The sequence below is a fragment of the Eretmochelys imbricata genome, chromosome 2, assembly GCF_965152235.1.
Source record: "Eretmochelys imbricata isolate rEreImb1 chromosome 2, rEreImb1.hap1, whole genome shotgun sequence".
NCBI classification, from domain to species: Eukaryota; Metazoa; Chordata; order Testudines; family Cheloniidae; genus Eretmochelys; species Eretmochelys imbricata.
In genome coordinates this window covers 192,008,507-192,026,474 of record NC_135573.1, presented here as the reverse complement: position 1 = coordinate 192,026,474, position 17,968 = coordinate 192,008,507, and the positions used below count along the sequence as shown (strand labels likewise).

The 17,968-nt window shown below is 41.7% G+C and overlaps 1 protein-coding gene across 1 annotated transcript in view; it reads left to right on the top strand.

The window, feature by feature from the left end:
- LOC144260179 (collagen alpha-4(VI) chain-like) overlaps positions 1–17,968 on the top strand; it is a 56,102-nt gene that overhangs the window by 16,115 nt on the left and 22,019 nt on the right. The window contains 6 exon segments of the mRNA XM_077808735.1: positions 6,527–6,876; positions 9,353–9,431; positions 10,644–10,789; positions 10,880–10,972; positions 13,494–13,547; positions 16,403–16,429. Of these exon segments, the coding sequence (XP_077664861.1) occupies positions 6,527–6,876; positions 9,353–9,431; positions 10,644–10,789; positions 10,880–10,972; positions 13,494–13,547; positions 16,403–16,429 (749 nt within the window).

Sequence of the window (17,968 nt, the reverse complement as noted above, 5' to 3'; positions counted from 1 at the left end):
TTGTCCTTGGACTGGCCGCTACTACCACCAAACTAATACTGGTTACTGGGGAAGAGCTGTTTGGACGCGTCCTTCCCCCCAAAATACTTCCCAAAACCTTGCACCCCACTTCCTGGACAAGGTTTGGTAAAAAGCCTCACCAATTTGCCTAGGTGACTACAGACCCAGACCCTTGGATCTTAAGAACAATGAACAATCCTCCCAACACTTGCACCCCCCCTTTCCTGGGAAATGTTGGATAAAAAGCCTCACCAATTTGCATAGGTGACCACAGACCCAAACCCTTGGATCTGAGAACAATGAAAAAGCATTCAGTTTTTACAAGAAGACTTTTAATAGAAAATAGAAGTAAATAGAAATAAAGAAATCCCCCCTGTAAAATCAGGATGGTAGATATCTTACAGGGTAATTAGATTAAAAAACATAGAGAACCCCTCTAGGCAAAACCTTAAGTTACAAAAAAGATACACAGACAGAAATAGTTATTCTATTCAGCACAATTCTTTTCTCAGCCATTTAAAGAAATCATAATCTAACACATACCTAGCTAGATTACTTACTAAAAGTTCTAAGACTCCATTCCTGGTCTATCCCTGGCAAAGACCAGCATACAGACAGACACAGACCCTTTGTTTCTCTCCCTCCTCCCAGCTTTTGAAAGTATCTTGTCTCCTCATTGGTCATTTTGGTCAGGTGCCAGCGAGGTTACCTTTAGCTTCTTAACCCTTTACAGGTGAGAGGAGCTTTCCCCTGGCCAGGAGGGATTTCAAAGGGGTTTACCCTTCCCTTTATATTTATGACACTTTGTATCTTGCTTTTTGGAATGTCCTTGCACTTTCTGGTTTCAGCTAGCAGTTGGATCAAAAGAACTACTCGGGGGGGAGCAAGGAGGAGAGAGACCTGATCATAACATTGCTGCTTTGTTTCCTTTGTTTTGTTAACAACAGCATGCAAAAGGACTGAAGTTGCAGACATCATATTTGTAGTGCATGGATCAAGAAGCCTCATAGACTTGAAGTTCCAGGGCATGCAGAGGATCATGGAGGCTGTGGTGAATGACTCAGTGGTTGGAAAAGACAATGTTCAGTTTGGGGCTGTGGTCTATAGCCCTGATCCTCAGGATCATTTCTCACAGAATATGTACTCTGCTAAATCTTCCAGCAGCAGCAAAATCTTTGAAGCAAGATGGTATCAATGTCTTTGCTGTTGGAGTGGACGAAGCGAGTAGAACAGAGCTTGAAGAAATTGTGGGAGAGCGAGAGAAATTGTTCTTTGCACAGAGCTATAATGAACTGGAAAGCTTACACGAAAACCTCACTCATACAGTATGTGATGAGGCAAAGCCAGGTAAGTGAGACCTTTAAATTGAGCTGTTGGTTTTTTTTTCTTATATGTTTTCTCCCATTTATCCAGATTATCTAGGTTGTCACAGGCAATGTCAGTCACGGGTAATATAAATTTTTAAAATGTTCTATTGAGACAAGGTTAAGGGGTGGGTGGAAATAGTGTAGAGACAGTTTCCAGTATGGAAAGCAGCACACGTGTCAAAAATCAGATCTCCCTCTCTATCGTTTTCTTATGCACTTTTCCAGCAAAGCACGTTCTTTACTTTAAGCACATGATTAAGCCCTTTGATGTTTATGGGAACATTCGTGTGCTTCAAGTGCTTTTGCTGGATCAGGACTTTTGTTTCCCTTTTCTCTCATACCAGAGTCCCTCCTTTCCTCCTCCTGCCAGAAGTTCTGTGTGCTCTCCATCCCCCTTCTCTCTATACCAGGACCCCACTATGTCCCTCTCCCCATGCCAGGGATTCTGTGTGTCCTGCCATTTTCCCTTCACCCCATGCCAGGGCCACCCTTTCTCTTTCCCATGCCAGGGGCTCTGTGTCCTTTTCCATATCCCTCTTCCCTCCATATTGGGCTCCTCCATTTCCCTCCCCTCCCGGGGTTCTGTGTGCCCCCTGTTCCCCCTTCTCCTTATGCCAAAGTCTCCCTTTCTCCCTCCCCATACCAGGGGCTCTATGTGCACCCCCATGCCCTCTCCCCCACATTATTTCTTATTTATTTGTCACAGACAGACAGAGGTATGCCATGAAATTGAGGTAAAGGGCCTCACTTCACTCAGCCAATAAAAATGTATAAAGCATAAAAATCCTTGTACTTCCAGAGATAAGGTAAGCACCAATTGCCTGGGTTAGCTTAAACATCCCTTATAGGCACCTTACTCCATAATTGTCCTATATAAGGCTTCCTTGAAATGAACGATCCCTGGGGAAGCTGCCCCTTTTGGCCCCCCCATCAGCAGTCCTGCTGGTATGGTCGGCTGTGTACTGGCTCTTTCTGGTATGCCGTACCGGACTGGACCGGCTTATTTTCACCACTGGCTATGTGAGAATTAAGCTACGAGAGGCAAATTTTCAGCATGTAGAGGCTCGCTTGTGCTTGTAGAAATGTACCACAATAACACACCTATATTTAGCAGGACAACTGCAAATGTGTATGTAAGTGTCTAAAGACCCATTTGTGTGCACATTTGTGGTAACAGTGTTTGCGGTTGTGGTAAATATATGCACAGACGTTCTGTCTGCTGAAAAATCAAATGGGCCTTTACCCACTGAGAGTGTGGCCCTAGGCTTGCAAAATGGGTGATTTTCCCAGCAGAAGAATGTCCTCCCTTTCTAAAGTGCTTCTGGGACATGGGGAAAATACCCACATTATTTGGATACCCTACTTCTCCATTCACCTCAAACAATTCTTGAGAAAAGACTCTCTACACCAGTGGTGGGCAACCTGCAGCCCATCAGGGTAATCCCCTGGTGGACCGCCAGGCAGTTTGTTTACATTTGCATGGCTGCCCGCAGCTCCCAGTGGCTGCAGTTCGCCGTTCCCGGCCAATGGGAATTGCAGGAAGTGGTGTGGGCCGCAGGGAAATGGTGGCTGCTGTTTCCTTCAGCTCCCATTGGCTGGGAATGGCAAACCGTGGCCACTGGGAGCTGTGGTGGGCCATGCAAATTTAAGCAAACTGTCTGGCAGCCCGCCAGCGGATTACCCTGATGGGCTACAGGTTGCCCACTACTGCTCTACACACTCTTCTCCTAGCATATTGTGCTGGTTTCTTTTCACCACAATCACTTTTTTACTGCTACATTATCTACAGTATTGAGTTCACTGAAATATACAAGCATTGTACAATTCTGATGTAAACTTTCAGTTTGAAGTACCAAGCTCACTGACGAGAAGCTGCCTGTAATAAATGTCATGCACCTGAGATAGATAGCTCCTGCAGCACAAACCTGTTCACAAACAAGAAACTGCCCAACCTTCTAGTAAACCAACAGAGCTTCTGGTTCCCATGCCATTCAAGGCAGTCAGGAAGCTCATCATTCATCTCCTAGAATGCAAGCAATTTTTCTTAGTATGACACTTCAGATTTTGGCGAGAAAGGGATGGTGTTTTACTTGATTACACCTGCTGACTGTCCACCACTTGCTTGTCATTCAGTGAGAATTAAAAATTAACCTTATTCCCCTGACAGCCTGACTTCAGACACAGGTTCTGCATAGTCTAGTCTCACCTCCTCTCTGTAATAAGTCATAGTTATGGTGTATAAAGTGTCCAGGAGCTAGTTTCTCCCAGCATTTGCTACTTGATACATGGTGACGTTTCTTTCTGCACAGAGGACCTAAGGGTTTAAGTGGAACTTATGTGGTGGATTGCCCTTGTGCTGCCATCTCTGCCCAGAGGGAAATTTCACCCAAAGAGGGCAGAGTGTTGGAAAGGTGAAATGGATGAGAACGAAGGCAATGACTGAACTCTCCCAGATTTGCATAGCTAAGTAAATTTTTTTCCCCCCTGCAGCTTGTGGCAACCAACAGGCAGATCTTATATTCTTGATTGATGGGTCAGAAAGAATACCTGCAAGTAACTTTTCTGCCATGAAAACATTCATGAAGGAAATCATGGACAGTTTTATTATCGCTCAGGACAAAGTCCAAGTTGGTGTGATCCAGTACAGCAAAGATCCCCAGAAGGAAATATATCTCAATGAATTCCACTCCAACACAGCCATAAAGGAATGGATTGACAGCATTGTCCAGTTAAAGACCTCCACCTTCACTGGCAAAGGTCTGAGGTTTGTCAAGAGCTTTTTTGAGACTGCCAATGGTGGCAGGAAAAAACAAGGAGTTTTGCAAAGCCTAGTAGTGATTACTGGTGGGCAGTCTAACGATATGGTGGATGAGGCAGCTATTGCTCTGAGGAATGATGGGATACACATCTTTGCAATTGGCCTAGGAAGTCCAAACTCATTTGAGTTGCTTCGAATTGCCGGTGATGCATGCAGGGTGTATGTGCTGGAGAATTTTGAAGAGCTGAAAACCATAGAGAGGAAGGTTGTCACTGAAATCTGTGAATTGGAAGATCGTCCTAGCCAGGGTAAGTCACAGAAATCTTTTATTGAGTATATCTATCTAAAGTGTCCCACACTTTTGTGATTAAGCAAAGGAAAGAAATCACTTTTCTGTAGATCAGAGATAATTTTATATATATACATAAATATATGTAGTTAAAGTTCCTCCTCTGCCGTGGTGGGTCCTGCACTTATTGGCGGATTTGCTTGCCTCAGAGATTCACAGCAGCCCGCAGTTTGGCCACTTTTGCTAGTGGCTCAAACCTGCCATTCACTCAGCTAACTTCATCACTGGCCAGCATGGGGAAACGGAAGGAGAACAATCCCCACAGTCTCTGCTGATCCACCTAGTGGGGTCGGGGGACAGGCCAGGCACCTTCCCCTCTGGTGGGACCCACAGTCCAGGACAACTCCTCCTGTATCCAATAGGGAGTTGGGGGTATGGGGGAAACCTGGGTCCTCTACTCCGGGTTCCAGCCCAGGACCCTGTGGATCACAGCTGTCTACAGTGTTTCTTGTAACAGCTGTGTGACAACTACAACTCCCTGGGCTACTTCCCCATGGCCTCCTCCCAACACCTTCTTTATCCTCACCACAGGACCTTCTTCCTGATGCCAGATAGTGTTTGTACTCCTCAGTCCTCCAGCAGCACGCCCGCTCACTCTCAGCTCCTTGCGCGCCCCTCACTGACTGAAGTGAGGTCCTTTTTAAACCAGGTGCCCTGATTAGCCTGCCTGTCTTAATTGATTCTAGAAGCTTCTTAATTGGCTCCAGGTGTCCCAATTTCCCTGCCTGCCTTAATTGGTTCCAGCAAGTTCTGGATTGTTCTGGAACCGCCCCTGTTACCTTACCCAGGGAAAAGGGACCTGCTTAATCTGGGGCTAATATATCTGCCTTCTATCACTTTCCTGTAGCCATCTAGCCCGACCCTGTCGCAATATATATATAAGCATGCCATGGCTTCTTTTTTCCATTCCAAAACATGAAACTTTTAAATATATATATTTCCCTTGGAACAGAATTTCCAACTTTCACCCAGCTCCACTACCGACTCTTGCATGAAAATAGGAGCTTTGTGTTTCTTATGAGTTAGTCTGCACCCGCTGCTTATGTCCTGCTGAAGTTCTAGGGCCAGATAGAACTTCAGCAGGACATAAGCAGCAGGTGCAGACTAACTCATAAGAAACACAAAGCTCCTATTTTACTAAATCTGGCCCTAGAACTTCAGCAGGACATAAGCAGCAGGTGCAGACTAACTCATAAGAAACACAAAGCTGCTATTTTCATGCAAGAGTCGGTAGCAGAGCTGGGTGAAAATTGAAATTCTGTTCCATGGGAAATTCTTTAAAAAACAAACAAACATTCCATTTTTGGAATGAAAAGTAACAGTTTTAGAAACTTCCTGTGGAAGGGAAAATCTGAAAAAAAAATTCTTTCGAAATGATTGAAATGTTTCATTCAGAAAACTTTTGAAATGAAATACAGCCCATGCTCTGATGCTCCCAGCTCAGCCATGGCTTTCAGGGCTTCTAGACTTCCAGCTTCTTGCCCTGTCTAGAAGACTGACACAGAATCAGGCACCTTGCTCTGAGCACCACAGATGATTTGGGAGACTTGCAGCTTGGAAGCTGGGTCGGTGGGACACGACCAGTGCATCCACAACTATGCAGACAGTGGCTAAAGCAGGGATGGGCAAACTATGGCCTGTGGGCCGGATCTGGCCCATCAGGGCTTTGGATCCAGCCCACAGGATTGCCACCACCCCTGGTGCCGTGGGGCTAAGGCAGGCTCCCTGCATGCGGCCCCAGAAGAACAAATCCAGCAGTAAATAATATCACATAGAAATAGTTTTACAGGCTTGAGTGCTGGTGCTATTTCATAGCTAGGTGGTTTAGAGAGACTATGTGCAATAATATAAACCAACTCCTCAGATGGGGTAAATTGACATAGCCCCATGCAAGTCAATGGAGTGACACCAATTTACACCAGTTGAAGATCTGGCTCTCTAATTCTTCCAATTTTAAATTGAGCATGTTTTGTCACTGGTACAGATAGAAATCAAGATCATAAAATAGTGCTTGGATTTGATGACTGATTTTCTTCCCTACCCCCTTCTCAGACTGCAACATAGATGTTTCTGTAGGAATTGATATTTCAAGGCGCATGAAGTCTATATCTGCACTGCATGAGAAGCAGAAATTGCGAAAGTACCTGCCCAAACTTCTACACGGGATGGAATCCTTGACTAACAACAGCTGTACTGTTGAGTCTCAAATCAACATCAGGTTCAAGTACCAAGTGTTTGCACAGAACGGCCAGTCCTTGTTTGACTCCGATTTTGAAGCCTATGATGAAGAGATCGTCCAGAAATTCTTAGTTGTACAGACAACTGTGGACACATATCTGAATGCAGACTTCTTACAGTCATTTTGGGAGAAATCCCTCAGCCTGGCCTCTGCTAAAGTCAAGGTAAATAAAATGGAATAAATTATATGTTTCAAAGTATATTAAGTCTAGTGCTGGTGAACATTGCATGGGAAATAAAAACATCATTAATGCTCTTTTAGATAAATCCTTGAATTCATTTTGACAGCATTCATGACCCCTTACTGCAAACAATTCTGTGAGTGAATTTTTGCTCCTGGAATTCAAATACTTGGGCAAATCCATATGCTCGCAAGTACTTACATGGGAAGTTTTCACTTGTCCATCTTGGAAGCAGTTAGTAGATTAAGGAACAGAACAATACTCTGTAATAGATAGCTAATCACACAACCTGGGTAGTAATGACTCAAAGCAAACATCATTGTGAATGTTTTCTGTCAGAAACATATTCACAGAAACCACTTATACATAATTTCAAATAACAAATGAGTAAAGTCAAGGTCTATCAATGGATAATTTATGAACAGAGAAAAGTGGCTATATCTGTAGACTAACATGTCCACTGCAAATAGTTCATCCATGTTGAAATGAGACCAAGAGAAAGCAAATGTTTAAAGGGCTGATCCAATCCCTACTGAAGTCAAGGGGAACCTTTCCGTTGACTTGAATAGAAATTAGACACCTCCTAGTATTTCAGATTCAGTGCCTTTTATGTTTTTTTCTGATTAAGAAACTAGTTCTGGAAAGAATTTTACATACTAAAGCCCTGATTCAGAAAAAAACATTCCAATTCAGGAAAGGCACTTTAGCCCCTCTAGGATATTAAGTGCATCTTCCACGGAGACCTTATTTGAATTCTTATAAGGTATTGCTAGTTTACAGTTAAATCTTAATTTAATTTAGAATGCTCACTGAAAAGTGTATTCTCACTTCCATTCTGAGGAGCAGACACAAATCCCCATGCTGGCAGATAAGAATATAAACTCCATTTTCAGCATTTTTAGAATTCTTTCTTCTCTATATAGGTGTGTGAAGTGGTGCATATCTAATGTTTTGGGTTTTTCTTCTTTTTCTGTTAAAATCTGTAAAGTGCAAGTCTTCTCTGAATAATGACTATAAAATGGCATCATGAGGATCCACTTGTAGCATCGCTATGATTTCTGAACAAATTTGCTCAGTTTACCTGTAAAAATGTTATTTTTCTAACTGCCAATTCTACTAATGCAATGTGGAATCTGAGAGTTGAGCTGAATTCTTCCCTCCTTATGGATGATGACGAGTAACAAAGATCCTGCAGACCTAATGCTGCTTTTAGCTACATCTGTACGACTCCACTGTCGTCACCATTCTAGGAATTGGAAGGTAGCTCAGACTTCATACCCATTTAATTATTGGCGACAGCCAGAAGGGCACCCATTATTGCCCTTTGTTCTGGCACTTGTGTGCATGACATAAACACCTGACTATTTACTTAGAACAGGACTGACATCATGAATTCATTTTTCATAGGTCACTGAACAGCAACAAGTTTTTGCTCATCTGTTGGATGAGACACAATGATTCTGGTTCTTTGTAGTTTGCTGTTCATCTGTTGTTTGTTGTTCTGTTTGGTTATGGAATGCTGAAGCCAATCTTGAAGTCATTGACTGAGCAAGACTCGGATTTATTCCAATCAAAAACTGATCCCACCATGCTTAGAGTGGGAACAGAAAGGTACTTTCCAACGCTTTGTGATAGATTATTTGCACAGTAGGGGCTCAATTTGCCACTGCATCTGAGCTCCACTAGGGCAGATGGGGGGCCTGATCTAATTTATGCCACTGGAGACTTTATACCATTGGAGGATAGGGGTAGTGAAGCTTTGCTTCACCAATACCCGCTGTCTTGGTGTTAATATGCCCCTTCTCTCCTCCTACCTTGGGGGTGTGGAGTAGCTGGCACAGGAGCTGACTCAGCCGCATATGCCAGCCTTACACCAGTGGAGAGTTCTTGTGTGCTTGGGGAATTCTTTGCTGTCCATCTATGGCTGAATCAAGCATCAAGTAGGCAGAATGGACCAGAGAACCCAGTCCAGCATTGTTATGTTGTTAGTCTGACAAATCCAGTCCTGGACTGCCGTCACCCAAAGGAAAAACCCTGCTTGCTCTAAATTCTCTTAGTTACACCAGGGTCAATCTGGAGAACTCCACTGACTTCAGTGAAAGTCCTTCAAATTGTAAACAAGAATAGAAATGGCCCCTTGCCCAGAACATTTGGGTACTTAACTGAACTGTTTACACTAATAAAAGTTGCAGTCTACAAGGTAAATCCTTCCAAATGGAGCCACTGTCAAACCAGAGATATTTTGGGGCTTAATTACCATGACTCTGTCCTTTTTAAGCTACATTGTCACCAATTTTCAATACTAAATTGTAATTTTTAAGTTAACCTGAAATTTCAACTCATCAAAGATTGCACGGCGCTTTGAGAACTACCCAGGAAAAGTGGTGGTGATATTATTATGGTTGTTTTTTTCATATTTTCTGCTAACCACCATGGTAATTCAGTGTTTTCTTCATAGGTTCTTTTAGTGTTTACAGATGGGCTGGATGATACTATAGAAATGCTCAGAACAACAGCAGACTCCCTTCACATTAAAGGTATGGCCTGTTATGACAGCCCAGCATTGCATTGCATCAGAAGATAAATCTACAATGCAAAAAGAGCCTCACAAGCAGCGAGTCTCAGAGCCTGGGTCAACTGACTCAGGCTCACATTTTGGGGCTAAAAATAGCAGTGTAGAGGTTCTTGCTCAGGCTCTGAAACCCACATCTTTCGCTGGGTTTCAGAGGCTGAGCTCCAGTTCAAAAGGAAATGTTTACACTGCTATTTTTAGCTCCGCAAGCTTAAGTAAGTCAACCTGGGCTCTGAGATTTGCTGCTGCGGGGTTTTTGGTTTATTTTGCAATGTAGACATACTCAAAGAGTACTACATTCCTCTCCCACTGCAGACCTTCCACATACTCATGCTGATTTGCATGGTTATGGCGTTGCCCAAGAATTCTTGATGAGCACCCTCCCTTCTCTGAGTGAGCCAGGGCTCTCAATTCCGTGAATAAATTGTAGACTTTACCTCTCCCAGTACGATCATGAGGGTTTCCGCCAGCAACTCCATTTTCATTCTAGGCTAATAATCTTTCTTTATTAAACCAAGAGGGCTGACTGTTTTTGTTTCTGCCACTTTTAGTGTGAATTTAAATGTCCAGATTCCTCTATTTTCCTTTCTAAGTCTAAGATCAGAGACTATACGATGGTCTCTCACCTTGCTGTAATAGCAAGGAATAGATGTAAGCACAGAGTAAATAGATGGCTGCCTAAGACACTGCATTTCAGGAGGCAACATAACTTTGGGAGGAATTCTACTACAGAAAGTAGCTGTCTGCTCATGAAAATATTCACCAACTGAAAAGTCGACATTTTTCATTTCAGGTCAGTTGAAACCTTTTGAAATGTCTCATTTTGTTTTCAACCTTCTTTCTTTTTTAACCTCCAGTTAGCTCAAATTTTGAAACAAAAAGTCATTTTGAACAGGAAAACCAGCACTTTTCATTTTGAAAATATCAAAATGAAACTGACATTTTCAAAATCCTTTCCTCAACATTTTTCTGAGTTGGTAAATTTGTCGACCCCCCCTGTTCTGCAAATGGTTTCGGTTTTGAGGAATCCACATTTTTTCGACAAAACAGATTAATTGAACAATTCCTGACCAGCTCTATCTATGGGTCACTTCAAAAACCAAATAATTTACGGTCATTATTCTAATTATTAAAGCAGATCAGGTAAACAACAGTTTTAACATATTTCTTTTTTAAGGCCTTGATGCACTTTTAATGGTTGGCCTGGAAAATATGCAGGATTTGAATGAACTTCAGGAAATAGAGTTTGGCAGAGGATTTGGATACAAGCAACCTCTGAGCATTGGATTTCCAGTACTTCCAAACATCTTACGGAAAGAACTTGTAAGTCCCTTTGTGATATGAACAAAGACAAAACCCATCACATTTTGACAATCTGATTGATAAACTAGTATATCAAGAATTGTTTTGCAGGACGTGGTTGCTGAAAGAAAATGCTGCAATATTCTTGCTAAGTGTGTTGGAGAACATGGTTTTCGTGGTGTAACTGGACCTCCTGGGAGGAAGGTAAGTGTACAAAAATGTCTACTGGTTAGTTACTTTGTTTTGCCAATCTTTTTAAAGTAGTTCAGTGTTATACACATAAAACACCTGCAAATCTTGCCAGTACAACAGGAAACAAAAGCTTGATCATTTCTCTAATGTAAATTTTATCCTAGTATATGTTTTTCTTATAAAAATATTGACCAGTAAAACACACAGAAAAACAGGTGGCTTGTGGGACTTCTGACACTAATGGCCATTGAACACGCTCCTTAGGCCAATTCAGTAATCAGAAATAACCCTGTCCCTTCCTCACTTGACCATGAGCTTTATTAGTAATTATGGCTAATTGCCTTTGGTAGCTTACTACTGCTGTATGAGCAATTTGAACGCTAGCCACCTTCCCACCAGTCACCAACATCACCTCTCTCGCGCTTTCTCGTTCTTCTTTCTCATCCCACTACTGCATCCATGTGCCAGAGTTGCCACACCTGGCATCGTACTGTCCTTCCAAAACTTTCTGTTTAAAAAAATCTTGTTACTCACGTTGCTTTCTCGAATATTTTCCTGAAATCCATCAGATCAGGTTATGGGGGGGCTCTACTGGTTGAAGTTTTCCTACTTGGAATGGTGCTATAACATGGAGCATGCCAGCCACTCCAAACAGAGGCTGGTTTATAAAACAAACTGTAGCCATTTTTCTTGTATAATATTTAATAATACTACTTTGAGTTGCTATAGTGCCATTTATCTGAGAGACTTGTTATTAATTAATTAAGCTTTGGTTTGTAACACCCCTGTATTGTTGTTCTAATCATTTTACATATGAATAAACTGAGGCCCCGAGATTAAGTTCCAGATATTTCAGCTCTGGCCTCCTTTCTTTTTCTTGTCACAGAGCATGGCAGGATCTGGCCCTCTCCATTCTATCTGCTTCTTTAATAAAACAAAGAGTGAAAAATGTGTCTCACTTAGAAGCAACTTAGAAGAGAGACAAACAATTGGTTATAATACACTGTTGCTGAATGAATATGGGCTGGAGAGGAAGGAGGGGAAGTATTTGCAAACATTGATTCAAACAAGAGCTATGAATTTCCTTTTGCATTCACAACCCTTTTCTTTCATTCTAGGCTAACATTCATAGCATCATTCTTTTAGTTACAAATATATTCTCAGAAAGCAAAAACTTGTGCAGATCTGTGCACTGGTCACTCTGTTTGACCTGGATTTATTTTCCCTTTTGCTGTTTATAAAAATTTGTCATCCACTCAGGAAGGTGAAACTTTATCATGTGATCAGAGTGAATTGTCTGACATCACAAATATTGAATAATTGAAGCAAATAAATTGTAAATAACCCACATGTTGGAATATGCGCCTGTATAATGCTCAAACAATTTCCAGTTGCAGACAAAATTTGCCTGTTCATGGATAATTTGCCATCCAGAGAGGCTTAATTAACTATTTCCTATAAATAAGTCATCATCTTGACAGCGTATACTTTGTAGGAAGGAAAAGAAAGACATATGTAAAAACCACTCTTTTATGGCAAACACCCAGGGTTTCTGAAAGACAGTTTCTCAGGTTATTTTTAATAGTCACAGAAAAATTTAAACATCCTCTTCAGATATCTGTTCACTGTTATCATAGCCCTCTTAGTCCTCACTTAGGCAAGATGTATGTATGCAGTTCTTATTTTTACTCATAAATCAATCCTGTCAGCTCCTTGCTTATTTTTGCTGCTCTTCTATAAACCCCTCTATTTTGTTAATATCTTTCCAGCAATATGGTGCCCAGACGATAAAAGCTATATGGAAGATACAGTTTCAGCAGGGCTGTGTAGAGAAAGACTGTTAACTCCTTGTCCTGTGACATGAAGCCTTTGCAAATGCAGCCAACAATCGTTCAAGCAAACTTTGCTGCCGTATTATATTGAAAATTCATGACTAATTGCCCGTCCACTGCCATTCCTAGTTCTTTTTCAGAATTTTGGTTTTCCAGGCTTCTCCTGCACACTGAATATTTGCATTTTGGGTTATTTTCCCCAAGAGACCATGAGTTTTTCATCATTCCAAGTCAAAAATAAATTTAGTCTTTGCACATATTTTTAATATCTCTAGGTCTGTTTGGAATATATTATTTCTCTGTTCTCAATGGTATCTAACTCCTTACAATATAGTACCCTCTGTGAACTTTGTTAGCATGTCTATTATTTCCTATTCCAGATCATTAATGAAGTTATTGAATAAAATCAAACCTATCAATGATCTCTCTGGCTGTCACCAGAGATCACACCAAAGGCATATCCTGAACACTGTTCTAATGATTATTTCTCAAGTGTATGCGGCTTTTAGTAGTGGTTGTGGTAATGTCCAAGTTGCAGCTTTTTTTCTCCCCTTTACAGTCGACTCTGGTTTGAAAGGTATGTTTTCTATATGCACATGCACAGTTCTGCAGCCACCCTCCTGTAATCAAATGTAAAGGAGCACTGTGTTGCGGAAGAGGAAAACTGAGACAGTTTTATCTTATTCATTTGTTTCTTTCAGGGAGGTGTAGGCTTCAAGGGATCTCCTGGCCATCCTGGTGAGGAAGGTGGAAATGTAAGGAAACATTTTGCCTTCTTTCATTTTAAGGGGGATGTTGGGAACCCCCCACAGACCTTGGAAAATGTACCACCACTGCTTGTACACAGAAAGGGGATTGCCTACGACTTCCACTGCACATAGTTTTTGGTGAACGTAGCACCAAATGATTTGCCAACATCACATCTACTTGTAGCGGAGCTCGGAATAGAACTCAGAGCTCCTGATTTACAGTCATGTGCCTCTCACACAAGGCCATCCTTTCCCTCTCAGCGTAAACCAGCATATCATAAGGAAAGTCAATTGCAAGTATAGCAGCATAAGGTTAGTATTTTTGGTGCATTTACAAACGGCTTTGCAATGAGTTATTTATTACTGCTGTAGACTTCAGCATAACACACTCAAAAGGCTAGAAATGTTCTTTTCCTCCTTTTTAAAATCATAAATTCTGTTGGGACATCACCCAGAGAAGGCCAACAAAAATTAATTTATTTTCCAGGATAAACAGAGAACTAGTTTTATAGTGTTGCAGCCACGTCACTTGAACATCTCTCCTAAAAGACTTTATTGATGCACACCAAAAACCCATTCTGAGATAACTATATACAAGCATGCAAGCTCCATGGGAGTAATTTCTGCTCTTGGCGTGTGCTTGACTAGCTTGACCTTGCCGCTGGAGATACTATCTGGGGCTGTCCAGAAGACAGCCCAGTTGGTGCCGGCAGTGGGAGAACGCCTCCAAACTGGGATTGTGGAGAAAGCACTCTCTGTTGCTGTGCCCTCCAACCCCAGAGGCCATGACTCACCTTAAGCAGCAGAAAGATGGAAGAAATGAACTTTCCAAAATTTCAGGTCACCTCCATCCCTGCCAAGAAAGGGGAGGGAAAAAGGAAATGCATTGATTCCTCATTGCCTCATGGGTGTTATAACCTGAAAGCAACTCCCATGTCCCCACTTTCCCCTTTCAGCTGCTAAGCCCTCCAGCTTTTCCTGACTTCAATATAAAAATCTGCAGTACACTGAGAATTTGAGGAAGCCAAAACAATCAAATGTAATAAAATAACTAACACAAGGTATATTGTGCTGATTATACTGTGCTGGACTAAGGTGTGTGGTGCACTGAGGAGGGGAGAACTTGAAGGGGCAGTACCATGTAACTACAGGCTCCCTGCTTTATTATTCCATGATAACCAGCTCATAATTTAGGTCTAATGTGTCCAGTAGGACATGGGGCTATGCGTAAGGTCCAGAATGCGGCTGCATTATTGCCCTTGCACTTTTGTATAATGTTGTGCCAGTATACCACTATTTTATACCTGGAACCAGATTCTGATCCCATTTGCACTAGTGTAAATCTGGAGTAATTACACTGGTAGAGAAGAGGGCCCAGGGACTGCACAAGAGAGAGGTACAAGGCTCCTTGTGCCCTCCTCCTCCCTTGTCTGTCTTTGCAAAGGTCTTTCACAGTCAGACCCCAAATGATCTCTCTCTCTCTCTCTCTTACTCTGAATTTGTTTTTTTATTAAGACAATACTCTAATGAGTCTTCATGAAAGATTTTGCTGCTGTCTTTGGGGGCTGCTCCTGGATGCTCCTAAATTGTCTCCAGTTTTTTCAAAGATTACAGATGTGATCTCTGAGACAAGATTGTTGCTAAAGATTCTTCCACCTTGTATTTAGCTGTGACACTCTTGAGTTCCTTTCCCAGACCTGAAGAACAGCTCTGCGTAAGCTTAAAAGCTTGTCTCTTTCGCCAACAGAGGTTGGTCGAAACAAGATATTATCTCACCCACTTAGTCTCTCTAATATCCTGCGACCAACACAGCTACAACAACACTGCAAACAAAATATCTGTATCTTTTCACCAGTCTACATGTCATCCCTAGGAGACCCATAGAATAATCCTTCCAAGACTAGATGTCCATATGAGAGGAAAGGGGTATTCAGTTCAGGACCAGTTTTAAAAAGAATCAATCTTCAAAAATCAAGATTTCAGAGTCAGAAAGATTTTTGTGTGTGGTGGGGGGACAAAACATAAAATGATAGTAAGTACATAGAACAGTGATGCAGCTCAAACTTCGCAGGGACTGACTCAAAGCCCTTTGATGACAATATGAGGATTCCCATTGAGTTCAGTGGGCCCTAGTCAGGTCCCTAGTGCAGTGGATGATGATAATTAAAGAACTCTGGCTTGCTTTAATTGTAGCTTTTTAAATAACAAGTGACCAATTTTTAACGCATGAATTTTAACACTCTACCTTGCTTTGTAGAGGGAGAGAGGTCCAATGGGCTTCAATGGAACTCAAGGAGAAGGAGGATGCCCGGGTGTTAGAGGTCCTAAGGCAAGTGTTAGAAGAATTCTTTATCCCCCCCCCCTTTTATTTTTACTTTCCATATACCTATTTTGCACCTAGAAGAGTTCCCTTCTTTGCATTCTTTAAGGACCTATGGATGGCTATGCCCTGTTTTCAGAATACCAGAGTGACCCTCTAGCTTCTGGGTGTGCTGGTCTTGTATCTAGTCTTAGATGGCGCTGGCCAGGACAAGAACATTGCAATGGTGGCTGGACAGTCTGCTGATTCAGCAGCTCTCCAATGAATCTCCCACCCATGGAGCTGCTACAGAGCCCTACTGAGGAGTTAAAGCCGAACCAGCCTGATTGCTAGGACAGGAACAGAAATGTCAATCTGCCCTGGGGCACCAAGGAGCTTTCATGGGGTAGATCCTGAAACTTGATCCTTCATTGGCAGCTGCCTGTGATCGATTCAGCAAGCTGCTTCTTGCTCCTGCACCAGCTCTAGAAAACACTTCAGCTGTTTTCAGGTGTTTTTTGGTGAAATTTTAAATTTTAACAGAACTTATTTTTAATTTCAGGGAGCAAGAGGCTATCGAGGAATTCGGGTATGTGTTCTTTCTATAATTTCTTCCAATAAAACGGCTCTTGGTTATACACAGTCCTGTCATCTCTACTTTATGTTGTAGGATGAAAGTATGAAAGCTAGCTAAAGACCCAAAGGCAAAGGGTATCAAAAATTGAGTTTAAAAACATTGTGTGGATTTGCAATATAATTGTGCAAATGTATGCTGGGTTGGGAACTGCTCCTAGACTATTAAGAGACGATGGATGTGTGATTCAGTTGAACTGAACGACTGCAGAAATTTGACCTAAATTGCTCACAGTGAAAAAGTCAGCAGTAATTACCAATGTGACACTATTCCAAGGGCCAAATTATGGCTATTGGGGGCACAAGAGAGGGTTGCCAGAACTTCCCCTGGCTCTGGTTAGCTGGTTCTAGGAGGTAATGCAAAGGTGCTGGGAGTAGGTAAGTCTGTTTCCTGAATTCCCTTACCTTTCTCTTTTTCTAAAGATCTAAAACACATAACAGTAAAAGAAGGGTCAATTCAGCCCTGATGATTGATTTCAAAACCATTGCTGATTTTGGCTCAAATGTACTGAAATCTAGGGTGGGATTTTCAGAAGAGCCTAAGGGAGTTAGGTATCCAAATCACGCTGAAACCCAATGATAGTAGAATGCCTAATTGCCTTAGGAAAATGTCAGCCTTAATGTGTGTTCCGTAGACAAAGTGCAGTCTAAAAACTAGTGCAGTCCTTGAATCAAAGCCCACCCTATTGACATACAAAGACTCCTTCACCTTTTTTGGCTACCATTATGAAACTTCATTTGGAAAGCGTATATCTTTCATTGCTAACATTCTCATCTGGGATGTGCATCTCAGCCATAACACATGCTTCAGTCACCCTGCTCATTGTGTCCTCTTAAGTTATTTAAAAATGAAACTCTCCACTTCAAAGAAAGGATTCAATACTGGTAACTCAGTAAGGTCAAGAGAATCAGAACTTTGGTCTCATGCAAGCCTTTTAGAGACAGTTAGTTATTTAGAAAAAGCTGTACTTGGTATGTGATACTATAAACTTGGGGTCAGATCTGTTAACACGAGAAAGAAAAATAAAAAAATGCAAAAACAAAAGTGGTGATCTCTTAGGATGTGGTTGTGGAATATTTATACAGTAAACACTGATTTATGAGCTAAGAGATTTGGAACAGTCTAATTTTCTCTCCTTCACTGACTAATGAAATTTGCCCCATAAGCATGTAATATATAGTGCTAATTACTGCCAAGGCCAAGCTAACAGCAATTTACAAAGATATCAGAGCTATCAGATTGAGTCCCATTGACTTCAATGGTCTTTAGAAGAGGCCCTTAAAGTCACTTTCAAGGTGTTTGCGTATTACCCATTTCAATTCTCAAGGTAACAAAACAATTTAAGGTCCCTTTTCATCTCTTTCTTTATTCCAGCTGAACATGAGAGTAAATTTCTTCTTTTTGTAAAGGGTAAACAAAAGGAGAAGATGAGCACTCCAAGTACCATTTAGTTTACAATTAAAAGAAAACTACTAGGGCAATTCTAAAACATTT